At 44.3% G+C, this 14,626-nt stretch overlaps 1 protein-coding gene across 1 annotated transcript; it reads left to right on the forward strand.

Moving 5' to 3' along the window:
• The first annotated feature begins 919 nt into the window (after nt 1-919).
• On the forward strand, nt 920-9,469 carry LOC147701507 (G1/S-specific cyclin-D1-like). The gene is made up of 5 exons (XM_086928662.1): nt 920-1,194; nt 4,191-4,406; nt 5,490-5,649; nt 7,077-7,225; nt 7,627-9,469. The coding sequence occupies exons 1-5, from the start codon at nt 991-993 to the stop codon at nt 7,774-7,776; spliced, it is 879 nt and encodes a 292-aa protein (XP_086784788.1). The 5' UTR covers nt 920-990; the 3' UTR covers nt 7,777-9,469.
• Nucleotides 9,470-14,626: the final 5,157 nt, after the last annotated feature.

Genomic DNA, 14,626 nt, shown 5'->3' on the forward strand with positions numbered 1-14,626 from the left:
TGTAACACACGGTTGCTACCTCTCACATGTTTTTACCTTTGATACTTGCACAAGTGCCACCTTGCCTACGTAACGCCTGTTCTTGTGCCTAGCACTTATTGCAGTATTATACCTCAAATTATACTCTGTTTTCTCTTATAACTGCACACTTGTCACTTTTCCTCTTGTGCACTTTTGACTACCTCATGTATTTTTGGTTGTTCACAATTTTTACTACATCAAGTATTTTGTTTGCTCACAATTGTCACTATTACCTTTACTACCTCATGTATTTTTGGTTGCTCACAATTTTTACTACCTCAAGTATTTTGTTTGCTCACAATTGTCATTATTACCTTTACTACCTCATGTATTTTTGGTTGCTCACAATTTTTACTACCTCATGTTTTTTGTTTGCTCACAATTGTCACTATTACCTTATGTAAGTAACGTATGTTTAAGTAATCTGCTCTTCTGTAATGTTTCTCATTATGTTTCATTTCTGTTCCTAATGTGAAGCGCTCTGACGCCTTCGGGTAAAGTCCGCGCTATATAAAAATGCATAAATAAATAAATAAATAAATAAAGCATATCCCATAACATAACAATTTCAGACCTATTAGCATCGCCAATGCTTGTCTAAATCATGTTTTTCTCACTTCTACGTACACATGGAACCATGGAGCTTTCAGGTAACCGAAAACCACGTGTTGTGGTCCATCAGTAATCGCTAAAACAATAACAAAATCCCCGAAGAGACATCGGTTACAGAAACAGGTTGGTGGGAGGGGATTTTGGTCCCCTGGCACTTCCTGGGTCCGGCCTGATTGGCTGTCTGTGCCTCGGTAGTGGTCCAATGAAGAGCGCGGGGTGGAGTCTGAGCCCCAGACGTGAATCTGATGGTATATGAGTGGCAGGCCGGGTTTAAAGGGACAGTCTGGCAGTGACATACACGCGGGAAACAACACTAACACCTTAAAGAGCTTCGCACATTCTGACAGGCAGCTGAAGATGAATCTAGCCGGACAACTCGTGTGCTGGGAGGCGTGGCCGGTGCCCAGAGCCAACCCCGACCCTGTGCTGCTCGGGAGCCGAGTGCTGGCCGAGCTGCTGGCGGCGGAGGAGCGGTACCTGCCCTCTCCCTCCTACTTCCAGCGCGTGCAGAAGGAGGTGCGACCGCCCATGCGCAGAGTTCTCGCCAATTGGATGCTTGAGGTAAGGCCAGCCCCCAATATTAACTACTTCCTACCTGGTCATAGGTTATTATAGAACTTCTTTGATAATGATATCCATACGTGGGCGCTAGAAAAACAAGAGCCTTCTAAGTGATATATGTCTTTCTATTTATTACATGTGGTATTCACTTAAGACCGAATAACCCCTCCAGAGTCTTGTACTTTAGGCTATAGTACCTGATTGTATATCTAATCTTTCAACTCATGGCCATAACAATATATTTGGAACAAGTTTAGCCGTACCATCAACAATGCTTTGTGTAACCCCAATTATGCCCCTACACTTTAACTGCAAACGTGAACTTGTTTCTCTTCGTTTATACCGCATAATCCGATCTGTACCCTAACTTTACACCACATAAATTCATTTGCACCCAAAACCTCCAAAGCGTAAACACGTCTGCACCCACCGACACCGTACATTACCTTGAGCTTTCAACAGTAATGTGTATTTATCGTTATTTATATACGGATTTGAACGGCAAATGTGACCCTTTTTGAAGTTCTCTTTGTCTCAAATGTTAGTGCGTCTCGTGAGATGAAAAGAGTGAATATAAGGGGGCGTTTATTGTGTGTCCTTCCTTAGGCATGCCAATAGCATGCAAATAGTGTTATAGTTCTCCTGCTGCACGTGCGGCCCAGACACATCAGTATAACTTTACTAATGGCTTTTAAAGGAGTGCCCAAGCAGGGGCCACCCGCAGATGTCAATGACTAGGCGGTCAGGCAATCGGCGACTTCCCTTCTTTCACAGTCTGCTGAAAATCGCATTTCGGGCTGACACGTTGACATCTTCTTTCTGTGAAACTGACCTTTGTTGAGATGGTAATTCGGGTTTATCCCCGGTCCTGTTTCCAAGTGTCTTTTAAAAATCAAGTAGGGGCTTGTTGTAGTGCTGTCTCAGAGGCGTCTCTCTTTCAAAAGACGTGCAGAGGAATGTCACTGTGATGGAGCGCGGTACTGTGGGTGGAGGGAGGAAGCTCTTTTCAAAGTGGAAATGCTATTAGTTTGAAAATGATTTACAACTGTTCTTAAAAATGTGTTTTTAGGTGCTAATGATATGTGTCTTTAAAAACAAGAGGCGTTTTAGGCTTTGTTGCAAGTGCTTTAATATTTACAGAGCTCTGCAAAGAGAAGTATCTCTCTCCCCTGTGTTTAGGTTTGGGCTGCTGTTATGTAAGAGTGTGCTTTTGCCATGCCCAGAGGAGTAATCTCTCTCAGGTCATGCTATTGTCTCTTCGCTGTATCATTCCCCCTCCTGGGTTTCATGCATTGCACTTAGTGAATCACACACAGTACATTCCTATTCCATAGATGGAATGTATACGGGGAGCAATTGTTGTTGGCACAGCATTAAGTAGGATGATAAAACGAGGGGTGGAGGGACTCCCCCAAGGGGCGTGGCAAATGTACATAAGGGTGTGGCTTAAAAACACAATGTAAAAATCTGGGCTTAGCATAGTGCCCCGCCCGACTTGTATTTTGCTGTTACTGTCATTGCATCCAGATACACGATACAACAAATAACATCATACCTACAAGTCAGGACTATTGCCTTGGTCAATGGTTGTTAGTTGCATAAGATAAATAAGCAGCAACTATAGCTTGTATATAATATTGAAAAAGCTTCCACTTACAACCCTGGTGACACCTCAACAATGTTGCTGCTCATGAGTTTCAAAAAGAGAAGGGAAACCAAGAGAGAAAAATAGTCTTTAAAGGATTTCCCTTCCCCTACAAGGCTCACCTGCCATGACGTAGTGTCGTAACTTCTCCACTAGTGAGAAGTGAGCTGTGTGAACACACGCACATGATGTGCCTGCTATGACTGCAGTCGGGAAAAATGGACCGCTTGTGCCAGGGAATAAAACAGAGCCCAATAGACCCGCTTTGAGGCTCCTTTTAAAAAACTGCTGGTGCTTAGCACCGGTGAAACCTGGCCCACTTAAAGCCCTGTTGTTGGTTTTGTTATTTCACCGCAACATTCTTCTTAAACGCTTGTCGTTTACGTTTTGGAGCACACAGAGACCTCACTTGTAGGGTGGGAACACAAGTATGTGTTCATTTCCTCAAAAGCATTTTTTACTTCGAAAAAGTTGGGAGAATACCAGTAATGACAAAGGTCCAACCCCACCTAAAATCAAGGCAACTAATGCAGCCCCTGTTTTAGAAACAAGACATCACCGCTTTTCATAAACGTACAGAATATGGTTCCTCTATTGCACTTAGGACATCTCTCATAATCTATGTGCACTAACATGTAGTACCCCATGACAATAGACAACACCCAACCTGCTCCTCATGGAATCCGAATCTCCTCCTATATTTGTACAGTGATTCAGTACTTCTAAATGCCCTAAGGCACCTACTCTAATGCTCAGGGTATCTCTCCTGATCTGTGTACACAGAGCGTAGTACTGTGGAGGCCAGTCCACCAGCAGTGATAAAGTTTAGATCAAAGGCTGCAGGAAACAAAGATTTCTCCCCTCAAGAGTGGGCCTTCAATGCGTGAACCCGCCCTGGGTGTGCTCCAGATCACGTCGACTGTCCTCTTTCAACAGTAGAACTTTAGGTTAAAACACATCCTGGGGATCCTCCAGGTCATGGGAGAATGGCCTCTCTCGTTAACACAGGACTAAGGTGTGTTTCCATCTCTGTGGACCCTTCTGATCATGTCAAATTGTGATGTACCAATGCACCTCTAGATCACTCTCAGGAGTCTCTTACCTTAATGAAAGAGCCTCACTGTTACTGACCCTGTAATACCTCTAGCTCAATAAAAAAGTCCTTTAACCCAACCAACATCCTTTCAGTAGCAGGGCAGTGTTGTGTGTCCGCTGACTCAGGACAGACAGGCCCCTTCCTCCATAGGTCGTCAGTCCGTCATCCTCTCTGTGTCCGCTTCTTGTAAGGTTGAATTACCTTTCTCCTTCACAAGCTTTCTGCTTCTCACCAATCCTGTATTTATTTCAATAGGTGTGTGAAGAGGAGAACTGCGAGGAGGATGTTTTCCCGCTCGCCATGAACTGCCTGGACCGGTTTCTATCGCTCCTGTCAGTGGAGAAGAGACAGCTACAGCTGCTGGGATCCACCTGCCTGCTCCTGGCCTCCAAGATGAAAGAAACAAGACCCATCACCATGGAGAAGCTGTGCCTGTACTCAGACTATTCCTTCACTGAGTCCGAGCTTAAGGTAAGTGACCTCCCCTTCAGGTGCCTACACGGTGCTAGGTATTGACTTGCTGTGATTCCAAATATTCTGTAGCAAACTGTGATAGATCCAGCCTTTGCCCCATGGCTTGTTCTTGGGCATCAGGTCTGCTGAGGTCTGAGTTACCCTCTTTTAAATGAACAGTCATCAAAGGAAACAACCATAGCTGCCCAACCTGGATCCCAGCAAGCCAAATCCGCCCCAGATTTTCAGGATAGCAATATAAATAAAGGTAAATATAATATATCAGGTTGGAGAAAATATATATTTTAAATGCTTATTCTGAGAACCTGGCCGGGACCCAACCATCCTGAGCATACGTTGAGTGCCACTGAAGTAAACGAAGAGAGACAAAAGCTTTCCCTCTCGCTTGTCACCCCAGCAGCCTTGGGTTGTCTCTCCTACTGGTGCCACCATCTGTCACTTTGTAGAGAGAGGTGTGACCTCCCATCCCTCTTTAGTCTTTGGCCAATGGGTGTGCATACATCAGGTTCTCCGTCATCTTTACAAAGCCTTTATTGTGGGGTTTATATGGGTTCACTCATCTGTCTGGCTTCAGCTAGGGCCAGTCCTCCTTGAGCCTCATCTGGGGATCTCTTCTCATATCGATTCCTCTTAGCTTTAGGAAAAGTCCCCAAATGTCCTGATTTACAGGGAGCAAAACTTAGGTTCCCTTGAGCCTCCCTGCTCCAGTGAAGGAATCTTGATCGTTTGTCATTGTCTTGCTGTGAGGATGCTCGCCTCAAAGAGATCAATGAAAACTGTTGAACTCTTTCTCAGGGATACGACTTACTGTGTTTGGGACACATTTTCTGATTAAGGTTGAGTAATGCCTACAACTAAGAGTTGTTGAATGTAAGGTCATATATAGATGGCAATGCTGGGAGTCTGCTTTCAATCACATTCTGTGTTAGGCTTGGAGACAGAACATGCACATGGTACATTTTCCAAGGAAGCACACTGGCCCATATGAGTATGGCAGGACCACAGTCCTTCTAATGAGAGACTACCAGCAGTCCCCAGCTGGGAAGCACCTTATTCACACTTGTTCTTTCTCTGCTACAGGCCATGGAACTTCTGGTACTGAACAAGCTCAAGTGGGATATCGCAGCCGTGACTCCCCGGGACTTCCTCCCACACTTCCTGGAACCACTGTGTCTTGCTGGTGCCAAGAAACATCTGGTGCAGAAGCACACAGAGACCTTCATTGCCCTCTGCGCCAACGGTGAGTATGGGTGGAACAGCAGTGTTCTCAGGTGGCCATTTCAAAAGTGGACTATGGTTTCAAGTCAAGAATTGATCTTTATGCCTATGCATAAATTGGTGGTGTCATGTCTCTCAATATAGCCTACAGATTTTCAGTGATGATGTTTCCCCCCACTAGCAGAATTGTGATATAATGGAAACAGTTACTAACTTGCTTACAGAATGCTGGACTGAAAACCTGAATTCAGTTGAATCACCAATAGTCATCTAGCGTAAACATTTTTTGAAGGATAGGACAGGATAGGCCCAATACAACTAATAAAAATACACACGTGAACATTAACATCTCTTTCTCTGAAGTAAATAGAGATTAACTAAAAAATATGTCAGAACTACAAGTCAAAAACAAATCTGGTCCGATTAGCACAAATACACTTCAGACATTGCAATGGTCAAAGTCCATTAATATTTTTAAAAAATTAAATATGTTTTTGAGTATGCTTGACTGTTCTTTTACCTCACACTTCCACGTTTCCAGTCTACCTGTTTTATGTAATTTTGAATTTGATATTGTTTTTGCCTTAGAATATGCATAAGGCAGTGATGACACTATTAAAAAAGAATTACATTTGTATGTAATCTGTTGGGAGTTGTAAAGCGAAAGGAATTTTCTAACCAAGGGAATTCTATTGCCTTGTCAATTACTGATACTCTGTATTGAATGCCAAGTTTTTCAATAAAATAATAAAATAATGAATAAAAACAATAGAGAAAAAATGAAAGGAAAAAAAAAGAATTGCAATGAGTTGAAGTCGAGAGTTTGCACAGGACCCAGATTTTGTTCAAGTTGAATTTCAAACGTGCCTTTAAGTTGGCAATGCATTTCAATGGAGAACTACTGAGCACAACTCTCCTTGTGCTTAATGCGTTTCAATGGGGTGTCGGGAGTAAGGCCCCTTCCGTGCTCAAAGCATTTCAGTGGAAATTTTAAGTAGGCCCTTGATTGAGACCAGTGCAGTTCAATAGGAGTTGGAGGAGGGCATTTCTGTACCGAGTGCATTTTGGCGAGGAGCTGCAGGTGTCCACTTACCGTGTCCAATACATCTGAATTTGGGAATGAAACGCGGTGCCTGTGTGTGCCTTCTGCATGTCAGTAGGGAGCATGGTTGGAAAGTGGGAGGTTTGGACAGTTCCATTTCAATGGAGAGTGGAGCAGGAGGCCAGTATCTATCTGTAACTCCTCAGTGAAAAGGGCACAGACACAAGGCTGCTCCACGTACCCACTGCAATGCATTGGTTCTTGGCTGTGACCAAGATATGTAAATGAGGAGCAAGTGCAAGGTGCTGGTTGATCTTTCTCGTGTTGGTAGATCCAAATGTGCCATTAGACAGCACACACAGTGCTTGCGTAGCTTTCTCATGCTGGATATCTTCTTTGACTTTCAGACTGTAACTTCATCGCGTTCCCTCCATCCATGATTGCGGCGGCCAGCGTTGCAGCTTCCGTGGCAGGGCTGCGGGTGGGGAACCTGGACGACCCCACCTTCCACCTGGTCATCACAGAACACCTCGCAAGCGCTATCCGGTGTGATCTGGTAAGAACGGACAGCGAAAAATAAAATTCTCTTCATTTGCACTGTATACACATATATGTAAGTCCCTAGTATATGACACTGAGGTACCCCTCCTACACACACCCTCCAAACCTCTTAAAACATTTACTTGGAGCAGGGGGTAGCCAAAGACACTTCTTATCTACACCCTGACAGAGGACATCTGCCAGAAAATCCAACAACTGGCAAACCGAAGACTCCTTGTTGAAGTGGCAAGAGACCCAGTGTCAACTAAGAACTACACAAATACTCAGGAACATGAAACAATATAACACAGTATAACACAAGAGGGTATCCTGCAAGAAATTTATCAAAATGCATACCATGACACTGGAAACCATTACATTACTATAATCTAATATTTGACTTTGTGCCCAAAACAGGACGTTCTGAGAGCATGTCAAGAGCAGCTGGAAAATTCCCTGCAGTCTACCATCCGGCAAGCCCAAAGAAGCCAAGAGCCTCTTGCCAAATCTGTGGAGGAGGTGGAGAGGTCCAGTACCCCCACAGATGTGCTCGACATCGACCTCTGAGAAACGACTCACAGTCTGACTGTGGTGAATCATTTTATAAGGAACTCAGAACATCTGGCAGCTGTTGCCCAGTGACTAATACATCTTTCTGACCCCTTTTATATTTGGTTTGAAGATTGGCCTGCTGAAAAGGTGAACAGGTAGCTCGGTGGACGCTGAGAAATTATTTTAACTTGCATCCTCATGGCAGTTGACTGTGGTAAGCAGTCTTTCATTTCAGCAAGCACTACTTTCATTGCCAGAATGCGGTCCGATCTGTTGATTTATGTCACCCGATCAATGTTTCGAAATTGTTGATTTTCATCTTACAACCAAGCTGAAATTGTTAGTGTACCCAGTAAGCAAAGTCAGCAACAATATGGTGAACTGGGGTTGTGAGATGGAATTTCTAGAATCCGTACCACATTGAGTAGTTTGCTATCTGCGTCCAACTTGGATGAATGAATGGATGAAACAGTTTTATAGAGCACACAGCTACTCCGCGGAGTGTTCTGGCATTACCATACTAATGTCTATTTACCAATAGTCCACTGCAGATTTCAAGCTGCCAAGTCCAACCTATTCCGGCCTCTAAACTACCACCACTTCAAAAGTAGAGAGGCGTGTCTAAATTCCAAGCTAGATGCTTCTCGGTCTGGCCTGCATTGTGTCACTATGGCCACAGGAGAGCTGTTTGAGTCAGTCCAACTGAAAGGCAGTCTGTGTAGATTTGGACAAACTATGAAATAATGCACTCGTGTGGAAGAATCAGACTGGGATACCATCTTTGGAAGTGTCAGACTATCTGAGCACATACTCCCTAGGCCTCTGTGGGCACACATACACATTCAACTCTTTAGCTAGGTTGACACCGGCTAAAGATCAATTTTTTGACACCCCAAAGCTTAGTAGAATGTCTGCTTCCTTTGGATAGTCCTTTCTAATGGTCAGATTTCCACTGGTGGGAAAGCCCCGACACTGGACAATATCTATTGGATTTAATATTTAGTTTAATGTATTTTTTGCATTGCGTAAATTCCCCTCCTATGTCTACCCAGTTGGGCCAGTTCAGAAACCAGGCATACACACGAATAAGGGAAAAACCACTGGACCGTTCTAGGTCTGTGACTTGCTAATTGATTTCTCTACATACTATGCTACTCAGAGGACATAAGCCCACAATGACCCACAAGGACGGACTTCCACTGCTGACTCTAATCTCGAACTATGACCAGTATCCTGGTAAGAGGTCTGATGGCAGTTCAGTTCTTTTGTGATAGGCCATGCCTTTTGTATGCTAAGGACTAGAAAAAAGGAGTCTTTTTCCTTTAAGTATGTACTGCCTTCAAAGGCGAGCCTGTAACGCACATATGGGTATACGGTACACCCTCCTCACATATCAGGAAGATCAGGTAGATCACTGTTTAGTACCCTCCTTGAAAAGGGAAAAAAGTGTGGAAGAAGGTTAGCGCTGCTAAATACTTATAGCAGACCATGCAGTGCACAAGTATGAACCATGAGCTAGTCACCTGTCTCACATGCTTAAATGAGACACAGAGATAGTATGAGAGCGGCCAGGCCAGGGTGGAACTCACGCCCTTGCTTCCATGAGTGCCACCAGGCCAGGGTGGAACTCACGCCCTTGCTTCCATGAGTGCCGCCAGGGCAGGGTGGAACTCACGCCCTTGCTTCCTCCTTCACACAGTTGCTGTCTCACTCTTCTGAAGCACTTCTCTCTTGCATCAATGCAGCACTTGCACACTAGTGCACATTAAGGACTAGCTTAGAATAACACAGGCCTGTAAAAGGAGACAACATATTAGCCTTCGCTGGTCTACCCCAGCGCCTGCTTGTAGGTGCTTTCCTACATTCACATTAGGAAGTTAATGCACCGTAAACAGTGTTAGGCTAAATCTGCAGCAGCAAACACATTCCATTGCCAAGTTTTTATGGGAAGAAAGGAAGTTTATGGATTCCAAACTAACCTAGATGGGGTAGAAAGAAGACCAGTTAAAAGGGCAAGGTGTACGGTTTGCATGTCATTCAACAGGAGAGCAAGCCAGTAGTCCTACAATGTGCAGGATGGTGATAGAATTCAGAATACTAGCATTGGGCACTTACTGTCCTACTCTCAGGACTGAATCACTTAGAGTCTTGGTTCTGAGGCTCAATCATGCCTCGTTAGGACCCCGCATTGGCCCCACCTCCTTCATTCATCTACTGGGGGTGGAAGATGCGAGTGACATAATATGTCATTGGGGGATATAGGATCCCCCCCCATACAGAGGTTTTCTTCTACATCCTTTACTTTGGCACTATTGGTTCAAATGAAGTAAGCCACGAGCCAAACTCCCAGAATACTTTACTTTATTAGACCATCTCTGCTCTGGAAACATGGCGCTGTCTTGCCATCAGAGAAGTTACCTTTGTTACGCAGGCAAGGTAACTTTGGCTGGCCTCCAGCTAACAGATGACAGCAAAAATGGCCTCAAAATGTCCTGTCCTGCTTCCTTCCTGAAGGAAGCAGGACACGGTTTCTTAAAAATAGGACTTTATCTCAGCTCTTTATTTATTTTAATTTTGTTAAATTATTATTTTATCATAATTGATATTTATATTAGTTAATATTATGACGTCATACTGTTTTTTTATTTGCATATAGTGCTTTTGGAGAAACGGTCTCCAAGGCATGTGCAATATAATTTATAGTTAATTTATTGCCACATCACATCCAAACGAGCCCTTCTAATGCCACTTTTAATTGCTGGTTTTGAATAAACGAATATAATAAATATAAACGTATGGTTACTTAAAGCACAAGGATGTTCTTCCTACCAAGCACTTTATTGTATGTGTATTCCATTTGTGATGTAAGAGTAGTGCTATGTATTAATCTGAATAAACATTTTGTGATTAAACTGTTGTGTCGTGTGGTGCTGTTGGTGAACAGAATGGAAAAAAAGAGCAAGCAGTTTACGACTACAGGTACCTTGTGTCGAGTGCACCAGCAGAACCTTAATTGGAACCAGCATGAGGTGTCCTCACAAAGAATTAGAAAAGAAGGTTATGCTGTTCCTCAATGATTAAGTATAAGAGTAAGGGAAAACTGAGCCAACTCTACCTCGAGGGTTCAGAGTTGGGAGTCCATGTATTGGATTTTAATGCCCTCACACACCCTTTCAGGTGTCATGCTTCATCATCTGGGCTGCTCCTCGTTGGGTCGGTGGTGCAATACCCAACGGGTTCCCTATAGTAGGGGCACTTTCGTTGAGATCTTTTTCCAAAAGCCGTTTGGTGAAGTGGGTATGAGGGGCCAGAAGTGTGTAGATGTAAATGATGCGAAAAGTGATTTAAAATAGGGTCGGGAGTACCCTTAAAGCCAAACTTTATTCTTTAGGTCACCTACCCTAAGTAAAAACAAACCCTAAGGCACTCTCCTAAGTATTATGTCTCGGATTAAGCGTCCCTATTGGTGAGTGAAGGTCAACATGTTTCTCGCTGTATGTATATTCTACATGCGATTCTTCAGGACCAGACAGTGAAGACTATCTATGCTTTTACAGTTGGTGACATGGAATCATACTCCCATCAACCGTGTATCTACCTATTTAGTGTACCTGTCGGACCAGGATCTACCTGTGTGGGAAGACAAAAATGTGACATCGTTCAATTTGTGACTCTGATTTCTTATCTTAATCGGTGAACAGGGACTGCTATTGCATTGAGGACTCTAAAAACATTTAAAACAGTTTAAAAACAGTACCGCATAGTGAGTGCCCACAGTGAGCTAGCGTGAACTACAGCCCTAGAGGCAACTGTATTTTTGCAGCAGAGGTATCCATGCAGACTCATCCAATTCTGTAGACTAACCAGGCTTCAACAGAAACCGGTAGGTCAGACATGAGACTTTCTCATGTGCTAAAAGTTCTGCAAATTCCGCTCTTAGGGTATAAACATGATATACAAGGGGGGTAGAATGGATGAGGAGGGACTCGAGGATTTGAGAGGGAGCGCGCCATCCGCATTGAAATACCAACTTAGGTTTTGAAGCACTGATTGTCTATAGTGTAAGAACCTAAAAACCCATACAAGAACCTATAAACCCATACAAGCCCCCCTAAATTAACACCGCTAACAGTTGCATCCATGACCCACACAAAAGCAAACATTGTTCTTTACCCCCCTACAAGATATCAGAAGATATAAAGTTTCCATCTTGAGATGTGTCAAAAAGCACACAATTTAGACATAATGAATCAAACCAGTAAACTATTTGAACCACTCTAAGATGGCCGATTGAAATGACTGAGTCCAAAAAACCTTGCTTTTAAATCCCACACTTTGACAAGACACAAAGAGCGGTCCTAAAGAACTACCATTTGTAACCATGATAAAGTTACTAAAGACCACTCGTGTGTCTCATGATAAACACTAATTGGAGCCAGGTAAACCCAAATAGATGGACACTTTTCACCACTCCAAAATGGCCGCGAAATACGATGCTTCACGGCCACTGTAATACACACACATCTACCAATCAGGGACCGCCCAATGACACGAGAGGAACTCCACCATAAAACAATGGATGTCCAACACTACCGCACCTCCCGGACCCGATAGGAGTGGGTAGGTTGTAAGACTACGCAGAATTCGCAGAACTTTTAGCACATGAGAAAGTCTCATGTCTGACCTACCGGTTTCTGTTCAAGCCTGGTTAGTCTACAGAATTGGATGAGTCTGCATGGATGTACCTCTACTGCTAAAATACAGTTGCATCTAGGGCTGTAGTTCACACTAGCTCACTGTGGGCACTGGCTATGCAGCACTGTTTTTAAACTGTTTTAAATGTTTTTAGAGTCCTCAATGCAATAGCAGTCACTGTTCACCGATTAAGATAAGAAATCAGAGTCACAAGGGAATTGATAATGTATGGATATATGTATCATACAAAATTGAACGATGTCCCATTTTTGTCTATCCACACGGTAGATCCAGGTCTGCCAGGTACACTAAATAGGTAGATACACGGTTGATGTGAGTATGATTCCATGTCATCAACTGTAAAAGTGTAGATAGTCTTCACTGTTCTGGTCCTGAAGAATCGCTAGTAGAATATACATACAGCGAGAAACCTGTTGACCTTCACTCACCAATAGGGACGCTTAATCCAAGACATAACACTTAGGAGAGCGCCTTAGGGTTTTGTTTTTACTTAGGGTAGGTGACCTAAAGAATAAAGTTTGGCTTCACGGGTACTCCCAACCCAATTTTAAATCACTTTTCGCATCATTTACATCTACACACTTCGTGCCCCTCACCCCCACTTCACCAAACTGATATAGGAAAAAGATCTCTGCTAAAGTGCCCCTACTATAGGGAGCCCGTTGGGCATTGCACCGCGGACCCAATGAGGAGTATTCCAGATGAGGAAGCATGACACCTGAAAGGGTGTGTGAGGGCATTAAAATCCAATGAATGTACGTTGTGATCCCGCAGTCTTTTTCACCGCAGGGAATCACAACGCTGTTGTTACAACATCCGCGTTGTGATTCCGCATACCATTACTCCGCAAGTCGGACCAACGACTTGCGGAGGGGGGGGGTGCTGGATGTTGGAATAGTATAATTTACTATTCCAACTCTAGTCTGTGCGGACAATAGGGAAGGGGTTGGGTTTTAAATCCAACACCTCCCCCCCACAAGTCGTTGTTCCGACTTGCAGAGTAATTTTATTTATTTTTTATTTTATGGAGTTTGTAGAGCGCGCAGCTACCCCCGAAGGGGTGTCCCGGCGCTAAAATCCAGGGTCAACCAAGTAAGAGGGGAGGTGAAAAAGGAAAGAAATGGGGAGGCTAGAGTCCGGAGAAGAGCCAGGTTTTAAGTTTGGCTCGGAAGATGGTTTCGGAGGGACAGAACCTCAGCTCAAGTGGAAGGGAGTTCCAAAGTCTGGCAGCAATGACACTGAAACCTCTGCCACCGGTTCTGGACAGTCTGAAACGGGGCGAGATCAGGAGGCGAAGGTCATTGGATCTCAAGGCTCTGGTGGAGCGGGATATCGAGACCCGGTTTTTTAAATAAGTAGGACCGAAGTTGTTGACGGCTCGATAGGTAAGAGTGAGGACCTTAAACTGGATGCGGCTAGCCACAGGGAGCCAATGGAGTTCCCTCCGGTATGCAGAGACAGATTGACGGTACGGGATATTACCGATCAGTCTGGCTGCAGCATTCTGGACAATCTGCAGCCGGCCAATCAGGTACTGGGGAGCCCCTGCATAAAGACTATTGGCATAGTCCAAATGGGACGTGATGAGGGCCTGGGTGACTGTGCGGCGGGAAACCAGGGGGAGATAGGGAAGGATCTTTTTTATCATGCGAAGTTTCATAAAACAGGCGGAAGTAACTTTATTGATCTGGGTTTTGCATGATAAAGAGTCATCAAATTGGAAGCCAAGATTCCGCGCCGAGTGAACCGGGGATGGGGCAGGATCAAGCGCCGTAGGCCACCACCAAGCAGACGGGATAGGGGTTTTCTGATTGAAGAACAGAACCTCTGTTTTATCTGCGTTCAATCTGAGGTGGTTCGTAGTCATCCAGCCACTGATGTTATTAAGGCATTGGCGGAAGTTGAGAAATGCGGAGTCCGAGTGGTCCCGAAAGGAAAACACCAGCTGTGTGTCGTCAGCGTACGAGACCACCCTGACTCCGTAAGATTCCACAACGTCAGCCAAGGGGGCCAGATAGACATTGAAGAATAGGGGGCTTAGGGCGGAGCCCTGCGGCACTCCACATGACAGAGGTTTTTTCTCTGATTTAAAAGGACGTAACAGAACCCTTTGACTTCTGGATGAGAGGAACGACTCAATCCAGCTGAG

Source organism: Lissotriton vulgaris, chromosome 7 (genome assembly GCF_964263255.1).
Source record: "Lissotriton vulgaris chromosome 7, aLisVul1.2, whole genome shotgun sequence".
Lineage (NCBI taxonomy): Eukaryota > Metazoa > Chordata > Amphibia > Caudata > Salamandridae > Lissotriton > Lissotriton vulgaris.

What these genes read in the sequence shown, in the direction of transcription:
- LOC147701507 (XM_086928662.1), top strand. Translation starts at nt 991, where the DNA reads ATGAATCTAGCCGGACAACTCGTGTGCTGGGAGGCGTGGCCGGTGCCC. An exon ending in TCGCCAATTGGATGCTTGAG is followed by an intron (nt 1,195 to 4,190) that starts GTAAGGCCAGCC and finishes TTATTTCAATAG; the next exon opens with GTGTGTGAAGAGGAGAACTG. An exon ending in CATTGCCCTCTGCGCCAACG is followed by an intron (nt 5,650 to 7,076) that starts GTGAGTATGGGT and finishes TTTGACTTTCAG; the next exon opens with ACTGTAACTTCATCGCGTTC.